We start from the raw sequence: 23,154 nt of genomic DNA on the forward strand, positions 1-23,154 counted from the left end.
CTTTTCACTTCACTCCTGAAATACATGTGCAGAGCTAATGCTTTTAGTATAAAATAAATTATTTGTAGCCAGCAATGTGCATATTATGCTGTTTTGCTCATTTTCTCCAGTTTCTAAATATTTGCTTCTTTCAATTTTCTGTTTAATTTTCTCGATTATTCTTTTCACGGGGGAGAGAAATAGAAACAAATCGCTGCAGGTTGGTTGCTAGGACAACATAAAGGTTAGACACGATACGTGATTCACTTTTACCTAGACTAGTATTTTAATTAGCATGTTATTGAACAGTTGTGACTCAACTCATTGAAGATAATCTGACAGGAAGGCATTTTGCTTGTAAGGACTGTGAGATTTAAAACTCTCTTTCTGCCTCTCATGTTCAACTAGAAATGATCTCCTTCTTTCCCTTTCTCTCTTCGTCTTCTGAATTTGTCTTGCTTGTCATTGTTTTCACTCCTAAGACTCCATGATTTTGTTATGTGAGTATATGCTCTACTGAGTGCTACATTTAATGTATTGCAAAGCTTAAATGGCTACTAATTTAGTACCTGCTGGTGTCAAAGTAACAGCAAGCAAAGAAAATGAAGAGCTGCCTAGAGATTGACATTATGAGCTCCTCAGTGGATCCCACGTGTTTGACAAGTCACTGTGAGGTGGGGCATGTGGACCACGTCGTTGTTAACTTACACTTTTACTTACTTGCATTTATTTAGCTTACTTTAGAGTGAAACACCTCTTAAATAGAAGGTTCCTAGCAAGGGAAATTAGTGAAAATATAGAGTGAATTCTTAAGGAAATGAACTTTTGAAGATGCTGATGAGAAAAACATTAAAAAATGATTCTCAGCTTCTTTTGTCATAATTTCTGCTACTTATTACTGCTATTGTTGTTTTAATATCATTTTGTCAGGTATATTTCAACATAATATAACAATATTGTGGAATATAGTTCTTGTTAGATTTGTTTATTATAAGTAAGTTAAGAACTGTTGAAACTTTACAAACGAGCAGGGGCTCTTTGGCCAGTCTATCTCATTTTTTGTTGCTAGTAATTGATCTAAGGATGTTTTCCAGCAGTTTCGTGAGAAATACTAGAGTATCCGCTTCAACAGCGTGACTGGGGATCTGGTTCCTCCCACAACCCCTTGGTTGAACCTCAGTGCCTGCTGTTGGTGTTTTTTTGTAATGCACCTCTGCCTGGTTTCCACACGCCTCCCGGTTCATATTGCACTGTTGATTCTGATGGAGCTCGCTGGGCTGACTGCGTCAGGTCACGTGTGAAAGACAAAAGACAAAAGCATGCTACTGGTGACACAATTACTTGCCAAGTAAAATTAAAGTTGGCTCCTGATGGAAGCTCAGCCAGTCAAACAGAGCCCTAAGACCCTGATGCTGAAGGTTCGAGCCTGGGTCACATCACTACGCTTTGTTGGCACCTGAGGGTGGGACAAGCTGTTAAGCCATGTTGATGCTTCCTTCAGGACACGACTGGAAGAGTTTTTGGGATCAATTACTGTAAAAAAACAAATGAATTAAATGGGCCAAATGACCTCCTCTTGTCTCTTCCTCTTATACTCTTATGTTCTTAATTATGGATTCACTCTTTATATGTATATAGTGGTTTAATGTTTGAAATCGTGATGTTCTAGTTTATGTCCGTGGACATTCATAATGTAGGATGTGGTTGCAATAGTTCATTACTTATACATTTGGTGGCTGAATTGGAAAAGGATTGTAACAAAGTTGATCAAACTATGTTCCTTAACAAAGGAATATAATTTTACATTTACATCTGTTTTTCTAGCGCAAGCCTTTAAAGAAAGGGAGAAACATCAATTAATATTGAATCTACAATAAATGAATCGTGGAATGCTGTGGCATTTTTCTTAGAGACCTCCACAGCAGAGATTTTTACAGTAAACCACTTAAATCAGGAATTTGCAAACCTTTCTTGCTTTGCTTTTGTAATGTCATTCAAGCATCTCAATGTCGAATTTATAACTGATAAGGAATTTGTTAGGTTTTTCAACTGCCCAGCTTTTTTTCTTAGAATGATTTTGTTGTCTTTTCATGAGGTTTGTGATTTAGTATCTCATTGGAACAGAAGTTGCCAGGAGATGTGTGTATGCTTTTATAATATGACAGCATGTACGTCAGTGCTGCTTTAAGCCTGTTGAAGCCAGTGCTACTAATATTGCCCCAGAAAATTAGTGATGTTGGTGAAAAGAGAGGGGAGTGTGATATTGTTCTTAATGATTAATCCTTTTGCGATGAGCAGAGAGCATGTTAATTCAATGAAAGGAGGCAAAAAAGAGAAGGCCAGTATACCCATTATTGTAGTAGCTTGTTGGTCCACAAACTTTATAATTTGTTCCTTTCACTCACCTCCTTTTTTTAAATATACCTGTTTATGTCCTGCAACTTATTCCATTTCACACTTAAGATACATTTTCTTTTCCACAGGCGTTATGGATTTAGCAAGCATAGCAGACAAGACAAAGTAAGTATGTTAAATATTTGTGTTCATAGACAGGAACAGATTTTTCTAATAATCATTTAGAACTACACTTCCTTCGCTGATACTCCAGGAGCTTGTTAGACTCAGTGTTGTGTATTTTGAATATGAAATATTCAGCGTAAAGGCAGCCTGCTGGCACAGTGGTTAACACGGCTGTCTCAGAGCTGGGGCCCTGGGCTCAGATCCTGGGCTGCTATCTGTGTAGAGTCTGTCTGTTCTCCATGTGTTTGTGTGGGTTTCCTCTGGGTGCTCCAGTTTCCTCCCACAGTCCAAAGACATGTCGGTAGGTTCATTGGCTTCTGGAAATATTGTCCCTACCTGGGTGTGAGTATGTGTGCCTGTCTGTGTGTGACCTGTGATGGACTGGCGTCCCACCCAAGGTGTATCCAGCCTTGTGCCTCTTGCCCAGATAGGCTCTGGCTACCCCTGTGCTAAAAAAAGAGGTTAGAAAGTAGATGGATGGATAGTCGGCTTGAGTTGATAACCACCTTATTACTGTATATTTAAATTAAAAACAACATCAACACACAAGCCTCACAACTCTTTGGTCCTGACTCACTTCTGGGCTGGGTAGGCTTCTGCCTGGAGCTTGCCTGTTCCCTCTGGGTTTGTGTGGGTTTTTCTGCTTCAGTTTCCTTCCATCTTCCAAGGATGTGCTGGTCAGGTTAAATTGTATCTCTCGGTGGTGTGTTTGTGTCTGGGTGTGCTGGACTGGCATCCCAATCCAGTGTAGTCTGGCCTTATTCTGGGTTACTGGTACTGTTAAGAGGAATAAATCTGCTGATTTATGGATAATCAACATTGAGAAGCTGGTTGCATGTGATTCGGAACCTGATGCAAATTACTGTCAATAAAAGGTCTTTATTTCTTTACTATTGGGATAATGAAGTGTTATAGATTAAGTGCGTTAGGTTATGTGATTTACAACTGGTTTAACACTAAGAACGTTTTGCCAACTTTAGGCAGAGGACAAAAGAGCACCATTAACACAAGGTTTGCCTCCTGGAATGACTGACGTTTCAGAAGAGGAAGATTTACAGGCTGCTGAAGAGGTATTTTATTAATTATTCCTCTGTCCAAGTTCTTAATTGGTACAATATTTTATGGGTTTTCATAACTTAAATCTAGGATGCGTTCTCTGAGTTTTTAAATGATTTGCAAAAGGATTGCGTCTGCTTCATTGGTATTTTTACTAGGTATATTTTTTAACCTTGTTACACAGTATATAGATATAAAGATATGTGGGTATAAAGTCCTCATTGTAGTTAAGAAAATCGGTAGATACAAAAATGTAAGTCTTGGATGTAAATATGAACTTCTGAATAAAGTAAAATGCTTGTATATCTAGGATAAAATTTCATACTGTGATTTATCTGAATGTTATCAGTTCAGCTTTTGTGTTTCTTTGTTTTACAATATCAAAAAAAATAGGAAACTGATAAGAACAGATGTTGCAACGTTAAAACAGACACCACAGAAGTAAGAGCAATATTAATGAGGCTTAGCATCTCCATAAGAGGTAAATGATTACTTTAGCGCAAAACTGAAGAAGTGTGTATCATTGTCTCTGAAAGCTGTATTCATGCCTTATTTCAGCTTCGCATTAAAACCTTGATGACTGGAATGTCTGCAATGGTAACTGAAGAGGTAAGAGGTACCATTGTGATCAACAATAATTCCACAATTCAGCTGTATGATTTTTTACGTCACTAACTTCTATTGAGAAAATACATTTTAATGTTGGTCCCTTTTTGCCTCTCTCAATTATTTTAGCACAGGGGCAGAAAACTTTCTGATGGTGCCATCCATTCTCACCTATAAGGCTCTGCATGTCTTGGCACCTCAGTACCTGTCTGAACTATTATCGCCCTCTACATTCTACAAACCCGTCTACATTCTAGGGGTGACAGGGCCTTCTCCTGTTATGCCCCCAAGCTATGGAACTCTCTCCCCAAGTATATCAGAACGTCACCTTCTCTAAACTCCTTCAATCCAGACTCAAAACCTTCTTAAGAAGAGCCTTTACTTAACTGGTTCCATTCTTTACCCCTCTGCTTCTACTATACTTAGTACCACCATCTACTGTCTCCTCTGTATATTGTAATTGTGTTTTATCTTGTGTATTCTTTTTATTTATTGTTGTTGTCATTCTGTAGTGCTTTGAGAAGCCACCTTTAAAGGCGCTGTATAAAATCAAGTTTATTATTATTATTATTATTTCATGAAGGTGTGAGCTGCTAATGAGTGCAAAGAAATGATTTGTAAAGTGCTGAGCGTGATCAGTAATGGATGGGCAACTTCTTAGTAGTGGATGGTGCTGCTGTAAGTGATTATGGTAGACCGGTAGAAGGTGCTCTTACCTCTAGACAAGAATTATTAGAAACCAATGCTGCAGAGTGAGGACTGGGTATAATCTTTGCTGCAGGAAGTGACATCCTACAGGTGGTTTAAACTGAGGTCCTGGAGATTAAAGATCCTGTGACTCGGAGAGTGTTAACCCCAGTGTTGTGGATAACTTCGACTCTGGGCATGCACAATCTGGTCTACCTTAGTAATGTTGTCCCTTAATTCCACTGGTGAAGTCGTTTCTCACTCTCTCGCCTGATCTGCTGTGTAGTGGGGCTGCTGGTGCAGAATGGTTACCATGTGTCCCCCAGGTAGGGGGCCACTTTGCTGGTCACTGGAATTGCTCTGCTATGGTGTAGAACCTATATAGGATTTGTTTATGGGTTTGGAATGCCTGGGGATGAGAAGAGTCGTACAAATGCAAATAGCTGTAAAAGTGAAATGCTAAAAAAAGGTGTGTCCTTAAACACACCTGTTAACGAGGCATCGAAAGGGCTGAGATAGCTCTTCTCCACTGGGATTCAAGCCCAGTGTTAATTGAAACTCAGCATGACCATTGGAAAAATTAATGCTCTTTCATTGGTGGCGATGCTGTTGTGTCTGAGCTCCTGGATCTGTGAATTCTATTTTAAACGATGTGGAATTGAATACCCAATAATATCTAGAAAACACCTAGTAGCATTGAAGGTTTTGATTGTGGTTTACAGTATCTGTGTTACCTACAGTATAAGTGCTACCTCATTATGACGTCCTTCCATTTATTTAACCTTAGGGGCATATACCTACAGCTGTTATTTTCATTTTGTACGTCATCTGTCATTTTTATTTGTTTGAACAAATACATTTGCTAGTTGTATTCGGGAATCCTAACTGTGTGTGGTAGGTTAAACCCTCAAGACTTGAAAATTGAAATGAAAATCTTTGATCTACAGTATGACTTTAACTGTGTTCTCAGGGGAAATTAACTGCAAGCACAGTGGGACAAATTGTAGGCCTGCAGTCCGAAGAAATAAAGCAAATGGCATCTGAATATGCAGAAAAGGTAAGCGCACATTTTCTTGAGAGTGCTATTGGAAATATAAATGTTCACTTTTACTGCTAAGGTTTGTAAAAGGCTAATGTTCTAAAAAAGTTTACGCAAACACATAAATGTAATCAGAAGCAGATGGCACAGACAGAGACTGTCAGCATTCATAGAAATCATGCTGCTTTGATCAGAGAAGTGTCAGTGAGTGATGGTACTGGTTCATTTTCAAGTTCACAGGCAGATCAGTTTTTTTTTTTTCAGCAAATACCAGTGCAAAGAGACAGAACAAACACATTAATTAGCAAAAAAAAATAGGCACTAAAATGTTTCTCGCTTGCTCTGTTTTGACTATCAGAAACTGAGAATGTATATTTGATGATCCTGTAAAATGTATGAATGGATTAGAGTGCTTCTACCAACCTGTCTTCTTGTTAGAATAATTATTTTAATTGCATAATAAATGTTGAAATGAAAATGTGTTTCATTGAGGGTGTTAAGATTGTGACCTCTCCAAGTGGAGAAATTATATCAAAGAAAACAGCTGGGGAAAAAAGCAAGCAAAATGAAACATTTAAATTCTCTTCATGACCATATTTCCAACCTTTTATCTTCTGAATATTTCTTAATGTGATTCATATTTGCTCCCTTCGTCTCCAGTAGCAGAGATTTGTGATGAGCTGTTCATTTCGGAGACTGAGCTAGATGATATACAGACGCTTAACAATAAATTGAAATCTCAGCCTCTGCATAAAAATGAGCACAATCCCTGTGAATGATTCTCAGCTACTGCAATCAGTCACTGTAGAGCAATCATGCCGTATAAGTATTAGTGATTAAATTACTAGGTACCACTACAAAACCCAGATGACACAAAGCTTGTGAACAATGGACATTATTGAAGTATTGCATATTAGAATTTTCTTTTCAGATCTTCTTTCTTAAAATGTAAGATTCAGTTACATTTTTGTCTGTACAGATGTTGTGGCACAGAATCACTGTGGGTGGAGTGAGAAAGAAATAAATGTACATGTTCTAGTAACATTAACTGTGCTCCAGCAAAAAATATATTTCCCCCGAGATATTTTTCACTGAAACTAGAAAAACTAAATGCATCTTCCGGTGCATCAGTGAATTTCCTGAGCTTGAACATTCTCTACCAAGCTCGCCTGTTGGATGGTTTAAAAATTGAAAAACCTCCTTTCAACTTTGCATGATTCATGCAGGGCCCAGATAATGCATGCAGCTTGCTTATAAATCTTGCTTATTTTACCGAAGTAAACCTTCCAAGACATTCTTCCTTGTACTAGGAGACGCTGACTGCTTGAACACAGTGTACCACGTTTATGAGAAATTTTAGCCAAAAGTCCGATGTGAGATTAGTCTGAATCATCACTTGTCTCACACGTTGAGATTTCCCTGTCACGCTCTTCTTCTGTCACTTGATTGTTGTGTCTTGTCGTGATGTGTTGCGTTGCCTTGTACTGTCAGAAAATCTGACTCATTTTTTTTTAACTTGTTTTGAAAATCACGGTGTCAAACCTTTTGCATATGCGCCTATTTTTCCTTGCTCTGGCGTGTTCCTCCTGCATGATCCGCAGTGTGGATGAGCCGTGTTTGGAAATTGTGGCAAATGCTTGCTTTTTCCTGATCCGCAGTTTTTTCCCAGCCCCAGACCTAGTAGGCAGCTCTGAAACCAGCCCTTCTGGTTGTGGTTCCATCTGAGCTGTTAGTCACTTATGATGATGCCAGTCATTCATTATTATATTTATACTTATGGTTTCTTGATTCCATTCACAGTCCTTGGTTTAAAAAATACACCATGTGTATTGTTGCAACAGCTTCAGCATGTAAAATCTTTTCCATTCTCACCTTAACTTGTTTATTATAGAATTGGGTGCGTTATTTCTGGCTAATCTTTTGCTGCTTTAATCTGGCTCTTAAACACAGCTCTTAATAGATGATATTCAATTGCACTGATAAATCATTTTAGCATGACCACAGGTGGGACTGACAGTGTAGCAAAAACTCGATCCGCATTACTTTCTCAGTGGAAATCAAGCTGGTTACAATTGGGCTCGCACTCTCAGAAATTCGTGCAGGTTTGATGTCAATTATACATCCCATCACGCTTTTTAAAAATGCCTCAAAAGAAATTTCTGTAAAACAAAAACCAACAGAAACAAGGGGTTCCCCGAAGTCCAGTGTCACTGACCATTGACCATGAAACCAGAGTAAAGAACTGACTTAATTAATCAAATCCCCTGCATCACTGATAACTTTTCCAATTATAGCAGAATTTATAATATTTCTAATATCTTCTTGTGGTTCTACAGCAATCAGAGCTCTCTTCAGAGGATCGGCCCGAAAGGTTCGGCCCTGTTCAGCAGCATCGTAGGCTGGTGGCATCTCTCAACAAGCAGATCCAGCAGAAGACGAAGCAACTGGAAGAGGTACCTGCCTTTGCAAAGGCCGTTTGAATTGCCACCAGAAGTTTTCTGTAAATGTCCTTCAGTGTGCATTTTGTAGGGCTCTGAATGGCTCAGTTGGAAAGGGTACTTGCCTGAATGTGGGCTAAGCTCTGTGATTGCGGATTCGAGCCGTGGTCATATCACTAGCTGACTGTGCATGGCACAATTAGCCAATCTGTAAAGCAAGGGCTGGGATTAATCAGACAGGGTTATCCCCCACCTTCTGGCACAGCGCCGCCTGCAGGCTCTTGTAACATTACATACTGTCTGGGAGGGACACGTCTCTCTTCCATTTGGTGCTGCCTTTCAGTTTGGAGCTGTGTGGCCTGGGACACGCTAAAAGACAAGTGGCTAGAGGTTGAGTGGGCCTGGGCATTTTGTTTCCACCTACTTAATGTCCCCTGGGTGCAGAGACGGGTTTCATAGGTGTAAGCTGAGGTGTGCAAAGCACCATGAGTGATTCCAAATTGGGTGAGTCTATAACAAAAATAATTGGCGATTCTGAATTTAAAAAAATTACAGTGTTAATGATATTTATGGAACTTTTTATCTGTGCAGTGGTCAAGACATTTTTTTTTCTGTGTGTACGTTTGTCTAAAAGATGGTGTTATAGAGTGGTGAGAAGCAGTCTTGTATGTACAGTATAATGTGTTTTTTCTCACTTTACCAGCTGCAAGCTAAACATGCAGAGATTCAAGCAGGATGTGAAGAGGCAAAGAACAGGTTAATGGAGGTGAGAAAATCCTTACCGAGCAGATGTTGAACCTTGTTTTTATATAACTATATAGATTGTAAATACTACTCTGATAAAGATAAAACCAGCACCTTGACAAATGCTTCTGATGAAGGATGAAGTTTCATGTTGGGGACACAGTCTCTTCGACCTGATCTCAGTTGTATCTGATCGAAAGAGATTCAGATAGATATTTTTGCGATGAGCACAGAGGATTGCTGAACATTAAAAAAATGACTCTGTAAATTAAAAGTAAATTAACTGTAGCAGCAGGAATTTGCCCTTAGCTCTTCTTAGGAGTATATTTTATATGTTTTCAGATTTATTAAAGAAATCTCAAAATGAAACCCACTCATTTCTACAGTATTTGTAGCTTTTATATATCCCACTATTTTAAAATATGCCCTTACACAGCAAATTTAGCATTTACAGAAAAACTTGTTATCCCAAGCTGTTAAAATGACTGACACAGCTACATAATGGCCTGGAACAAATTGGAAGGCTTGTTGAAAGTACATTTGGTGGAAAGACCTCTATAAATTAGTGTTCATTTAAGTCAAATTAATTGTAACAAATCACTCGAGTAATACAGCTGGGAGTTTAGTGTGATTGCCTTGCATTAGAGATATGACCTGTAGACTGTAGGAACATAATGCATATGTTGCCAGAAGAACTGTTCATTTTTTTACCGTTCTTATTGATTTAATATACATAGGCTTCTAGCCTCACTGAGAAGCTGGAGAGCGAACTTTCAGCTTTGCAAGAAGTGGAGTCCCAGGCTGATTCCAGGTAAGCAGTGTCTTTGCATCTGAAGTCTCAGGCATATTGATTTGCATGAGATCTACATGTCTAATACTGTAAGTGTTTCATTCAGTAGAAACTCCCTCTTCTTCTGCGTGAATGTGTGAGGTGTAAGTGATAATTATAGAAGCGAGCCGCGTCTGCCAGAAATTCACCCCTGTGAAGTCAAAGTATGAACTGTTTTCTCACTGTGAAGACACTACAGAATATGGGCAGGGTAGATGTGACTGAACTTGTTCCATCTGGCTTACCAGTATTTTTCTCTGTTTTATTTCTACTTTCATCATAATTTCATAAAACTGCTGTGGCCCAAGTTTCTGATATGGTGGAAATAGCAATGAGTAAAAACCTGTGTAGTGTGTTGCAATTAATTAGAAAAGGAGGATTGATTTTTTAAAAAAAAAACATTTCCCAAACAGCCTTACCTGTCTTGATTAACCCATATAGCGTCATCCAGATAATGCAGTGAGTGTAAAAGTCTGAGTAGGGAGCTGTGTCAGCATGCGGAGGCTGCCAAGGAACAGGTAAAGGTTTATTCTGTGCTGAAAGGAAAAGGAAAGAGGCACAAAACCTGGACTGAAGAGTGCTGGGTATCCTGAGTGGGCAAGATGAGCAGATCACAGCTCTGGGTCTGAAAAATGGAGATGGGGAGATTCCACTGAGATGTCGGTGCTCCTAAATGGATGTAACAAATTCTAAACCCAGTCTCTGACCTCAGAACGAATGGCCAGACTTTATGCGGATGAATTGTAGCGATATGGGCGAACATTAGAGAGGATGAGAGATATCCTGAGGGCACAGCTGGGAAAGAGGGTCTTATACTGTCCTTTGAAGACGTGAACTAAATGAATGAGTTAATTCTCTTTGGGAAATAAATGTCACCTTTTGTGACTCATTCATGAGTTTGTCTACATTTAGACAGTGTGTGACATGATATATTATACTTACAATGAATTGCTCTTCAGAACAGTAGCAATTCAGATGGCATTACACAAACTTGTGTAAGTAGTGAAAATCTAATTGTGTGGCAGCTTTATGTTTTAAAATGTTGACGCACAACTGAAAATAATGTGCGTTTATTATGTTGTGATTTTTGTAAATACTAATTTGGTTTTTGTCTTTATCTGTAAGTTGAAGGAAATTGGATGCATTGTATTTTGCTAAATTAAAACTACACGCATCAAATTAATAATAAATTTGGACATTTAATAGGGAATCTATTATTTTAATGTCAGTTAGTTTGATTGGGTTAATCGTTAGTTTTCCTTCTTAGTCAGATTTGCTTGTCCAGTCTACTGATGAATCTGTGGCTCGTGGTCTCATTAAAATCCAGAGATACTGCAAGTTTCTTGGAGATGGAAATGAATAGCTCTGTTTCCTTCAATGTAAAATCTATACTGCTATGGTCCCAAGTGACGGGAAGCACTAAGATATGGAGTGCAATCAGAGAGAGCCAATTAGACTATAATATAAGTAGAAATAATACATGACTAGGCACAACAAATGTTATTAGTGGGAGGACATGTGGGGAAGAGATGTGCCAAGAGAAGTAATGTTATTTTTCTCTTCACTTGTAGCTGATTATGGTTCCTCGGGTATGGATAAATCTTAATATAAAATACAGCCCCCAGACAACATGGGGTTTGAAGTAGGAATGGAAGGCATGTATTGTTCTAGATCTGCAAGAGACCTGAAAAACAGAAGCATTGTCTTGCTGCCTTGTGAGCCGGCGCTGGTGCCGAGAGCCGGCGAAGTTCCGATCAGACATCTCGCGTGCCGGCGCCAGCTATTGCAATGATGAAAGGGTCAGCTCAGCAAATGACACAGCTGTTGTAACAACATGTCAGCGAGTGAGGGATCGGGCCAAGCAAGGCTGAGCGCAAAGAAACCATCTGCTCCAGCCCCCTGGCAGCCCTCCAGCCTCTAAACCTGATACTGACAAACCCGCAGATCCACCCCAGGGGGCAGCTGAGACCTGTAGTCTTAGACAGCTCCAGTTGACTCCGTCTGAACAGCTGGAGAGCCAGCAGCGACCCCAGATGGGTCTGGATGTATCGGCGAAGGGATGTGCTCTGGAATTTGCAGCAAATCCCCACCATCCTTCCCGGCTATCAAGGGAAACAGACCTCCCAGGAGACAAAATTCAAGCCTGTCTGATGGAAGGAAATGAAGGTCTTCTGTGCTCCTGGAGACCTGCGCACATGCACAAAAAGTAAATCTGCACTTTGCACAGGAAATCCATTTCATATTTAAAGCTACTAAAACATGGATGTCCTCCACCGGCCAGGAAAGGTTTTTTATGCACAGAATGATGTAAAAGTGTGAAAGCAATGAGGCATTTTTGCCTTTAAGTTAAAGTATTTATTTTCTGTTCTTTTAATACCTAGTATTTAATACCTAGATGTAAGGCTATTGTGAATTTTACTCTTCCTGAACAGATAGCTCAGTAAATATTTAGCCAAATGATTTGATTTAAATTGGAATCAGTCTTGGAGCTGGGATTAAATGCAGCGGCAGTACATGAATTTGTGTGGTACTGAAGACTAAGTTCAATAACTGTTCAATGTTCTCAAACAAATGCTGCACCTTAAAGGCAAATGTTTCTTCTGTGCAGAAAAGCAGTCAGAAAATTGTTAGAACAAGCAATTAAATGAAGATGAACCTGGGGTATACAGGCTGGAGTCAATTTTATATTCAGTCATGTTTTTTATCAATCGGAATAACAAAGAGTTTTTTCTCCTTCTTCCACTGTCATCTCCAATCACCGTCTTTAACTTCTTTAACAAATGAATCATCAGTTCAGTTTTTGAAAATACAGTAGAAGCCCACAGGCAGTTTAGATTTCTAGCATTTGGAGGACAAAATGTCGAGAAACAGTTTAGTTTTTTTTACTAGACCGAGTAGGGCTATGGGTAGCAAGAGAAAAGAACAAAGGAATATCAGAACTGGACAGGATCTTGTTTTAAGTGATTCTCATTAGTCCTGTCATGACATTGTGGAGTGCTGAAGAATCAAAACAGTGTAACGCACTCCAATAATGAGAGTGAATAAATAGGCAAATGGTGATAATCTGTCTTGGTTCTTCAGAAATCATAGTGCTGAGTTGTGACTTTAAAGGATTGTTGGGAAGGAACATTTTAAGATGCTTAGGTTCACTTAAGAGCCCCAGAATAATATCTGGTATCTGGAATTGTTTTATTGAAAATCCAGCCTTTGGGATCTTCACAGTGCTGACAAAGTGAAGGGTGAAGCTTTGGTATAATCTGTCATCCCAGTTAAGGAAGAAGCAAAAGTGTTTTATATAGACACTTACTTTGGGACCAAATACAAAAGACTGATATGACAGAATGGTGTAACAGATCATATGGTTTTAATCCTTTGCAGATGTCCACTGTGTGTGTGTGGTTTTGTTTTTCAAAGTTGCACTTCAAAGTTTCAAGAACACCAAGGGACCTGAAAAACATCAAATAAAATCTATACTTTCCTCTATTCCTACTTTTTTTGCTTGTACCGAATAGAGTTTGTACAGCAGTTGTTTCTGTTTTACCTAGATCGGTTTGTTTTTACTTAGCCTCAGGTTTTTGAAATGTGGTAAATATGTGTGTGTTCTTGTCTGTCTTTCAATTGTTCCAGTGTTTTGCAGAAGCTTAGAGCTTTGGTCTCTATGAATGAAAACCTGAAAAATCAAGAGCAAGAATTCCGCACGCATTGCAGAGTAAGTGCAGAGAAGCCATAGTGTGAACTAGAGTTTCTGTTGTGCTTTTCGTTTGGTTTAATGTATTTTTGTACTCCTAAAACACTAAGGGTCTACATAAGGTCATTAGTTGCAGATTTGATTTTCCTCTGTGTCAGTTTTTGGCCCAACAGTGTCACCTTTTTGTCTGTCCTGCACGATGTTTTTAAAGGCTTTCTTTTTCTTTAAAGGAGGAAATGGCTCGTCTGCAGCAGAATATCGAAAACTTGAAGATTGAGTCGGGAGATGAAAACGATGAAGAAAAGGTAACGGAGAATGAAATGACACATTTGCGAATGTTGGTATCTGTCGAATGAAGAATGTGAGCTGTTCTGAGTCGATCTGTTAGAACAGATTGAATTTGAAAAAATAAACGTTGAACCTTGAGGCTTAAATTCAAATGATTAAACACTTAAATACCCATTGTTTCCTGTGGGAATTTAATCACCTGAGTGTTATGAGTGTAAGGCTCCATGTGGGCCTCACTGAAGAAGAAACATATGTACATACTAGACAGCTGGGAACTGTCTCTTCACTTGCAATATCCACATTTTATATGTAAGTAAAATAGATGTGACAAGTACATGGCAGTGTCCAAATAATTGCTTGGACTGTTATTTTCTTAAATGTATTTTTACTGTTATTTTTACTAGTATGAGCTAGTTATCAAATAAATCCTTGAAAGTACACCTTAACTCTGTTCTGTTTCTGAATGTTAATGATGTATTTGTAGGAACGAATCCAACTGGTTGAAAAGCAGTACAACACAGACAGAGAGAAGCTCCAGAAGATCAGGCTCCTTCTGGTAATCACTTAATTCCCTTTTGTCTCTTTTTTGTATTTAGAGTTTGGACACAGAAACTTAATTCGTAACTACTGTCAGCAGTGGAGTTAATCGTTATATAAATGTAGTTGTGAGGCTGGTTGATATTTTATTTTGCAAGGGATGAAGGATGTGTCAGTGCATCTAAGATTTTGTGCTTTTACCAAACTTAACATGATTCCTTTTCCCTCAACAATTTATTCCTGCTTATAGATTAAATCACTAAATTACCCTGATTGTGTCTGAAGAAACTGAGCACAGTGATATCTGACTTGTTAGAAAAATGTCCGTTCTTATTCCGCTATTTATTATTCTGATAATTCAGCTTTAGAGCCATTTATCTCTGAGATTATACCTGCTTCTCAGATGTTTATGAGCTCAAGTTTGAGCTGAGAGGACATAAAACAGCCTTCTCTCTGGAGTCTGAAACGGCAGAATTACAGTTTTTCATTTTCCTTTACTCTTCTCCTATGTTGTTCATATCTCAAGGATCAGAGCTGCTATTCACCAGGAGTACGATGGTTTAAATTCTTAAATGGTTTAAAGTCTTAAAATACTTTGCTAAATAGCGCATTTTTGTTTACAGTTAAAGAGTATGTGGTTAAATACTAAGTCTACCACATTTTTCTAGAGAAATTGTACGCTGATCTCACGTTTCACTCAATGCATGACTAAACCATTTTCAGAATTAATGTTTGTAATGGGTCAGCAGGTGCTCCAAATTCATTCTTTCAATGCATCATGATTTATGCGCTTTCTTTACTGTAAATGCATTCAACAAGACTAAAAAGTATTTGACTTCATGTTCCTGCTTGCCTTCAGGCCCGCCGGAATAGAGAAATTGCTATACTGCAAAGAAAGATTGATGAAGTGCCAAGCCGAGCTGAACTAACCCAGTATCAGAAAAGATTTATTGAACTCTATGGCCAGGGTATGTACTTAAACATCTGCTTTGTGTAATATTTCGGCAGGAATATTTTTCTTTCCTGAGTTGTAGGAAAATGTAATTTTGCGGTTTGATTTCCCCCCTTGCTTTCTATTACCAGTCTAAAGTGTTGTTTTTTCCAACAAATGTGCTATAAGTATGATTTCATTCTTTTTGATTAACTGGTGAAGAGAGACTATTAAATGTCAGCGAATTCTCTTGGCAGCTTGCCATAAAATTGGGAACAATTGTTGCATTTTTTTGCCTTAATTTCTCTAATCTACGGTGCTTTGTTTCCCGGCTCCAAATCAGTTTCCCTTAATTTTTTCAATGGCTCTTTAAGAGCTGCACGTTGTTTCCATGACACCTTTGCGAACCTTGTGTTCCCAATAAAAATGATTGTGGCAAACGAGTGAAGTATATGTCTGCTTTGCTGAGGTATCGTAGTTTTATATTTTTATCCTGGTTGTTTTTATAGCAGAGCCCAGAATTTCTTATTATGTCAGCAGTTTGTTTTGGTTGAGGATTACAGTCAGTTTTAGGTCCTTTTTCAATGTACAAGGAAAAAAGGTTGGTATTATAATTTATAGTCAGATTTCTTTGCGTCCAAAGAATTAAAGACTTATTTTTATTTTGTATACGTTTTAGTTTAAAAATGATTTATACCACTAAAAATGCAACACCTTTTTTGGTGTGGGTATCTGGTAATTCATTGAAATTATAAATGTTTATCATTTCTAATATTCATTTCGCATGTTAATTGCTCACATTTAGGCTTACCCTTTATGCTTTGAAAAACCATTTAACTAAAAAGAGTATTTTTTGTCAATAGTTGCAGCAACGCACAAAGAAACCAAACAGTTCTTTACGCTCTACAATACATTGGATGACAAAAAAGTTTTCCTAGAAAAAGAGGTAAGAATTAAAGTGATAACAGAGTTTGTCTTTACAGAACTTCCCTGGATTAAGTGCTTATTGTTCGGGTATTTATCTCTCAGTTTTCTTGATCTTCTGTGAGAGCAAAGCACCCTGTTCGCACACTTTGAAGCTTATCCATATTGTTTATAACAGTGGCTTCTCAGGAGCCATTTCATCAGTTCCACAGAAAAACCTCGTCTATCATTAAGAAGAAATAAAAACACTAGCAGCCTTCAGTAAACTGGTGTCATCAATTGCGTCACGAGAGTTTATAAATGGACGGTCCCTAGCGATCGTGTCACGGATATTTTTATTTATGTGTGTGCAGGTAATGAAAACCAACAAGGGAAAAAACACCTGGGTTCTCTCCAAAACTCCTCTCTGGATTAGAACATTTTCTTAGCAAATATTTTAAATGTCATTTTCTTCAAAAAGGCATAATACGTGCATCATATTAATTACTTGACACTATTAAATGTTGCCGTGGTTACATTCAAATCAGCATGTGAAGCTGAAGTATATTAAGTTAGCTAATTATTTTTGACAAATTACCCTAGTGCCAGGTCTTGCTTGTTTTCCAGTCATTCAATTTGAGAAATCTTAATGTTGCCTTTATTTCTTGATTTCAAATGTCACTGAGGTTGTAAGGCAATGTCAGTTTTAATGTAGAATCATGTAATCATTTAAAGGTTTAAGTTTGTTGTATTTTATTAAACGAGTATTAAAGTATTTTTTTTACTTATTCATACTCTTTTCTCTAGGTTAACTTGCTAAACTCCATTCACGACAACTTCCAGCAGTGAGTATTAGAATGATATAAATCTGTTTGTGAGCCTGAAGACTTTTGAATCCATTCCATCCCTGAAAACACAAGTTAGAATTTTAGTATGATTTCCTGAATTCATGAATAAAACTAAAATCGTGTTATTCACACATTTTGTTTTTGGTAATTTAGCCATCTGGTTGTGTTCAGCACGTAAAGTCCTGTGGGTGCTGTATAGTTGGGATTGTGAATAATATTTCATATAATATGCGTGGGTCACTAGTTTAGATCCCCAGTGTATGTCATTATGAATTTTGTTTTTCAGAGCTATGGCATCTTCTGGAGCTAAAGAACAGTTTTTGCGACAGATGGAACAGATTGTAGAGGGAATTAAGCAGAACAAAATAAAGGTACACAATCTGCAGAGTGACCCCTTTAAATCTGATTATTTCACTTATGATGAGATTAAAGGTTGTGAAATCCTTAATTAGATCAAACGGAACCACAAATCTCCCATCTTTTTATAATGTACAGTCACCAGCGCTCTTAATAAACTGCTCAGCGAACAGGTTGATGTGTGTGGGGATTGTCCTGGTACTGAATATGGCTGGGGGAGAGGTTTCTGTGCAGATTAAAAACAACACAATTAACAGCAGCGGTGAAATACTGAAAATAATGAGAAATTGCCTCAGTGGCGTAAAATAATTTTATTTGATCTGTCAGTCAGTTTTTCTTTTCCTCAGTAAAACATGGTGCACATATAAAGGCAGTGCATTTTAATATTGCTCGGACATTACGAAATTTCAGTCTACAATTTGTTTTCATTTTGCTGTCAAGGGGTCATAATTTGAGAGAGAACTTTAATTTTTTTTGTAAGACCTGGTTAATGCCATTCTTGTACGGGTCGCATCAGAGTGAAGCTGCATTAGAAATAAATATTTAAGATCTGAAGATAAGATTTGCTCAAATCTTTTGCGTGCAAATTCCCATATTATGCATTAACCACAGAAAAAGCTCAAACAACATATGGTAGTTGGTCTGCCACACAATTCCTGGTGCTAGAAAATATTTGCCTTAAACGAAATAATAATATGAATTAAGTTGGTCTTGCTGCAGCTGGGCATTCCTAATGTGACAAATTGTTTAACATTTAACGTTTGAAGATAATTAGTCAGCATTTTCCCCAAGGAAATTAAAATAATGTTTTTAACGTAGAATGGAGCTGTAAAGCAAAGTTAGTAGAACATTTATTGTAGATTTATGGTGAATTATCTCTTTCTGTCCATTATGGATACATGTATAATGATGCCTTCCAGCAACGAAGAGGATATATTAGGGCTTGGAAGGTTTTGAGTTTTGCCTTTGGACAGAATTTGTAAATAATCCAAGCTCGATGATAAACTTCTCAGTAGTCTTAGATTGATTGTTTTTTTGCATGTAAATGCTGTTAGTTGTCCGTTAGAGTCAAAGTAATATTTAAGGAGCCTTCTCCCCCCAAAAAAGTTTGTCTAGAGAGTGAATAATGCGATTAGGAGACTTTTGTGTCAAGTCCAAGTTTAGACTAGAACCATGAGGGAGAGCAGTTCTGACCTTTCAGATCCCAGGGAAGAGAGAGAGAAAATTGCTGGAGATTATCCTGCCTCTGCATACCACATTGAGAGGCCAGTTGGGATAAGTCCTTCCCTTCAGGTTCCAGGAGCTTGGCAACATCCTCAGCTTCAGTTCAAAGAGCTCTGTAGCTCAAAAACAAGATTGGGGCACACCTACAGATGATCAGACCTCCTAAACTGTAGGGCACTGCAAGTTTGAAATCGGAACGGGGGATGAAATGAGTAATGATCCAAACTGGATCGGAGACCCAAATACACCTTGTTCTTTCATGCATGGGTGTATAAACAATACATCATCAGACAATTGTATTTGTAAAAATACCATTCAAAAAGAGGCTGAGGGAAAACCAAATTACACCCATCTCATTTTGAAATAAAGCTGCATTTCTTTGGCATTTTCATGTTGTGCATTCTGTGTGGTTAGAATTTATGTGATTTCAGCAAACCCCACACATTAAACCTACTACTATGAAATCTAACCCATAAGGGGAAGGAAATTCCACAATTCAGGTAAATGAAAGAAAAACCTTTTCCTCATTCCGGTTGAGTTGACAACAGCTTTCCAAATACTGCTTTTTAGTTTAAAGGGCATGAGCTGAATTCTTTAAAGACTACATACTGTACATTGGGGGAGCTGGATATGTTACTTAACATTTTTTCTGTAATTATCCTGAGGAACAAAACATTATAATTTGGTTTACCACCATGCAATGATGTGATGAGAACAAATGGCCCATAATGCAAACTTGACAACAATTTTCCCTGAGCAAGAGCTAATCTGGGATCAAAAGACAAGTTGTTCTTTTACTGTTACAATCTGTCCAGTTTTTGATGGATAGTTTTGCTTGACCAGAAATGTTTTCAGAAATAGACGGGTAAGAGATGAATGCCTGGATACTTAAATACTCAGTCCTGTTGAAGGATACCTAAACCATGATGAAGGATTAAAGACTTGAATTATCTTTATAGATTTTTGGACTGAAAACATTTGCTGGGCTTTTAATACCATTCAACAGTATCTATTTAATTTCAAGTCAGTTTTGATGCGGTTTAGTTCGAGTAACAAAAATATAAAAGAATTGAAAACAGACATAAAAAAAATCCCAGATAGATATTTTCACAAACTAGAAAGTAGAATGTTATTTTTGCTTGTAGAATACCACTCCAATCATTGTATGTTCACTTAGTCAAAAAAAAATCAATAATAAATACAGAAATTGTAGCCCGAGATCATTTCAAATGCATACGGATGTTTACTGAGGTGTGTAAACGGGCATGTCTGTTCAGTGAAAGAAATGTGGAAAATGGTTTAAATTAGACCACGTTGATTGCACGATTACTGAGACCGTGATATGTTGACGTTTAACTTCAGAGACTCTTAAAATCCTCTTACAACAAGCCACAGACTGTGGGAAAGTCTATTTAAAAATTAAAACACGAGGCAATACTTTTCAAAAAGGTGAAGTTGGGAACAGGCTGCCTAGCCTAGTTTTTAACACACTGAATGAGCTGGATTACCAAACAAGTCAGATGGGCCAAATGAAACAAGGGTGTTTGTACATGTTCTTCTGATGGAGATCCAGTGGATTGTTTGTAGGTCCTGTTGCAGTTAATCTGTTACAACTTTGTGCTTTCAGATGGAGAAAAAGAAGCAAGAAAACAAAATGAGGAGAGATCAGTTGAACGACGAGTATCTGGAATTATTAGAGAAACAAAGGCTGTACTTCAAGACTGTGAAAGACTTTAAAGAGGTAAGACTTTGATTGAAATTATAGGCCCGGCTACTTCAGCATCCCTTTTCCTATTTTATGATTATGATTTCATGGGAGTGAAGACAATAGCTAATAAAAGTGTTAAAGCTTAATCACATGTAAAATTTGAATATTTTTGAAGGACTCATAATCATGACCAATTCAAAGTCAGTGGCTCTTTGTTAATCTGAAATATTCCTTAGTCTAAGTATTTGCAGTACAGATCCTCAGTGAAATAAACAGTAATAGCAGAAAAATGAGTTTAGTTTATGGAGTTAATTTAGTTGAGCTGTAGAATCATAACTGAAATGTACTGTACTGTAGTTGTGAATGCAGAAATATCATCTTAAAATGGTAAGGACATATGCATCAAAGAAGCAAAGAACACTATTTTAAAGCTACTATGGTAAATGGCTTTCTGAAGATTCGCAATGGCAACCTTTTTAAGACTTTAATTACAAAGCACTCGTCAGACGCTTCATTTGAAGGCTGTCTTCAGTGGTTTAGTTATGTAAAATAGAAACTGTTCCAATACTGTTTAATCTGAACTTTTTCTGCCTAACATTTTTATAATATTGACAGGTCAGTTACAGAGCTTTTGTTGTAAGAGCAGAATCAGGCAGTGTTTATAATTAATTTTTTTTCTCTTTTAAAATGAAGTATTTTCTGTAGTATTCTGACATGCATTTAATGGCTGGAGACAGGAAAATGTTCAACTATACCACACCACAAATAACCAAAATTACTGCAGCTGCTTTTGAAGTGTTGAAAGATATTTATTGTTTCATTGGACACTTACCTTCATGACAGGAGTGAGCAGAAATGTGTTTTAATTATTGCTTACAGCTATATTGATTTACCAGTAATATGGCCAAATAATGATTGTAATAAACTAGGCAGGCTGCAGAATTTCAAAAGTTGTAGGCAATGTAGGCCTTTTTCAGCACATGTATTCAATAGGTATAAAGTGATATTTAGAATGAATATTTTGTTTCAAGATTGACATTAAACTGTATATGACACCTGCATCTCTTTCACTCCCTCTCGGCTTTCATATTTTTCTTATAATATGAAATTGATGTTTCATCCATCCAGGCTTCTTGAATCCACAAGCAGTTAATAGTAGTCCACAAGTAGAATTCTCAAAGCTGTATGTACAGTATGTGTGGCATTTTGTTTCTGATATTTCCTTATTCAAGCTGAAGATTGCAAGAACACTAAGACCAGAATTTTTCTCACACTGTTTGTTTTATGTTTTGTCCACAGGAGTGCCGAAAGAATGAAATGTTGCTCTCGAAGCTGCGAGCGAAGGGTGTGTCCTAGACACTACAGCTGAGCAGCATTCTCACGTACAATGGGCTTGTCCTTGTAGGCAGAAGAGCTCTACTTTATTCTGCACACTAAACAATTATTATTTCTGATTTGGTTGTATGGCACCTCATCCTCATTTACAATTTCACCCACATCAAAGAGCATTTTGTGTCAGGAAAAGGTCTTACGAATATTAGTTATAGGTGAATTAATTCTACATCAACAGCGAGTAGAGATGTAACAGGGCTCAGGGCACTGAGCATGTCACAGAAGTGATGTCATCCTTTTGAAGCCCAGACAGTGTCGAATTCTTCTACGTTAGATGGGACCGGCCTGCCTTTTGATGAAGGAGAGTTCTCCGCTGTCTAGGGAACAGCCCCGCGGGTGGCCATGATAGGATCTCGGCACAGGCCGAGTGGAACAGCGTCCTCGCGGTGGTTGCGGAGGAGCACATATCTCATCTTCCACATTGGTTTTCTTGTTTGGCTTTAGGTTAATTTTCTGGCTGAGCTGAATTAGTATCCTGATTAAAATGGTAAATGTAACCATGGAGCAGGCCGGGCTGCTTTACTAGTGCAGTAAGGTACAGTGAGGACAGCCGTCTTATTTCACAATGTGAACTAATGTGCACAGTAGAATTACATTGTGTCTGTTTTAGCAGTTTCTCTGCCTTCTCTGCCAAATTAAATTACTAAGTTAAAAGGATAAGGAACGTCTCTTTTATTACTATACTGTACAGGAACAGGAAAAATGGTTTAAAAATAGTTTGTCTTTGGTGTACATGCAAAGCACTTTTTTTAGCTTTCCTCAGACGTTTGTAGATTAAATCCTTGATGTTAAATTCATGCCTTTCAGAACTGCACAGTGCAGGGAAAGCAGACCTACTGTTTGTCAACAGCTGTAATGCCTTTTTTTAGAATTTTAACCCATTCTGTGACTGTCATTCTTGAGCTCCTGGTCTTGGGTCTTTAGGGTTCAGAAGCAGAACTGTCTAGTCACAATGGCAAATACAGAATGAAAATAGTGTTAAAGTTGAAATAGGGGCAAACAAGGAGCAGAATCAGAGCACCTCAGGATGGGGAGTATTGAACCCAGTTCTTCATTTTCTCTTCTTTATACACAAGGAAAATACTTTATGCTGCTTGCTGCTCATGAGACACTCAATTTTTATGGATTTCAGATTTTTACAGTATTGTGGGAACATGCATTTAACCAAGCAAATAAAAGTAAACTACAACCTCCCACTTTTTTGGAACGATGCTAAATGTTTAAAAGCTGCAATGTATGCCTTTTTCTATGTTAATGCTGAATACTAGTAATTATAATTTGTTGAAATTATTCTGATCCCTTCTCTCCAGTTTCTTTACTATACTATTCTATTTACAAATGTTTGTATATGGAAAGCAGTAATAAATTGCAGGATGAAAA

General features: G+C 37.8%; 1 protein-coding gene across 3 annotated transcripts in view; it reads left to right on the forward strand.

Moving 5' to 3' along the window:
* ccdc93 (CCC complex scaffolding subunit CCDC93) overlaps positions 1-23,154 on the forward strand; it is a 32,593-nt gene extending 9,439 nt beyond the window's left edge. The window contains exons 8-24 of one of the 3 annotated variants that reach the window (XM_088606017.1): positions 462-479; positions 2,463-2,499; positions 3,480-3,569; positions 4,114-4,164; positions 5,819-5,905; positions 8,224-8,340; positions 9,029-9,091; positions 9,807-9,880; positions 13,526-13,607; positions 13,817-13,891; positions 14,359-14,430; positions 15,271-15,379; positions 16,206-16,288; positions 17,053-17,090; positions 17,380-17,464; positions 20,302-20,415; positions 21,682-23,154. In XM_088606017.1, coding sequence (XP_088462143.1) covers positions 462-479; positions 2,463-2,499; positions 3,480-3,569; positions 4,114-4,164; positions 5,819-5,905; positions 8,224-8,340; positions 9,029-9,091; positions 9,807-9,880; positions 13,526-13,607; positions 13,817-13,891; positions 14,359-14,430; positions 15,271-15,379; positions 16,206-16,288; positions 17,053-17,090; positions 17,380-17,464; positions 20,302-20,415; positions 21,682-21,738 — 1,252 coding nt within the window. In that variant the 3' untranslated portion in view covers positions 21,739-23,154. The remainder of the gene's footprint in view (positions 1-461; positions 480-2,462; positions 2,500-3,479; positions 3,570-4,113; positions 4,165-5,818; positions 5,906-8,223; positions 8,341-9,028; positions 9,092-9,806; positions 9,881-13,525; positions 13,608-13,816; positions 13,892-14,358; positions 14,431-15,270; positions 15,380-16,205; positions 16,289-17,052; positions 17,091-17,379; positions 17,465-20,301; positions 20,416-21,681) is intronic. The other 2 variants (XM_088606015.1, XM_088606016.1) reach the window with 2 other exon arrangements.

The sequence above is a fragment of the Lepisosteus platostomus genome, chromosome 14 (genome assembly GCF_059453375.1).
Source record: "Lepisosteus platostomus isolate fLepPlt1 chromosome 14, fLepPlt1.hap1, whole genome shotgun sequence".
In the NCBI taxonomy this organism is placed as follows: domain Eukaryota; kingdom Metazoa; phylum Chordata; class Actinopteri; order Semionotiformes; family Lepisosteidae; genus Lepisosteus; species Lepisosteus platostomus.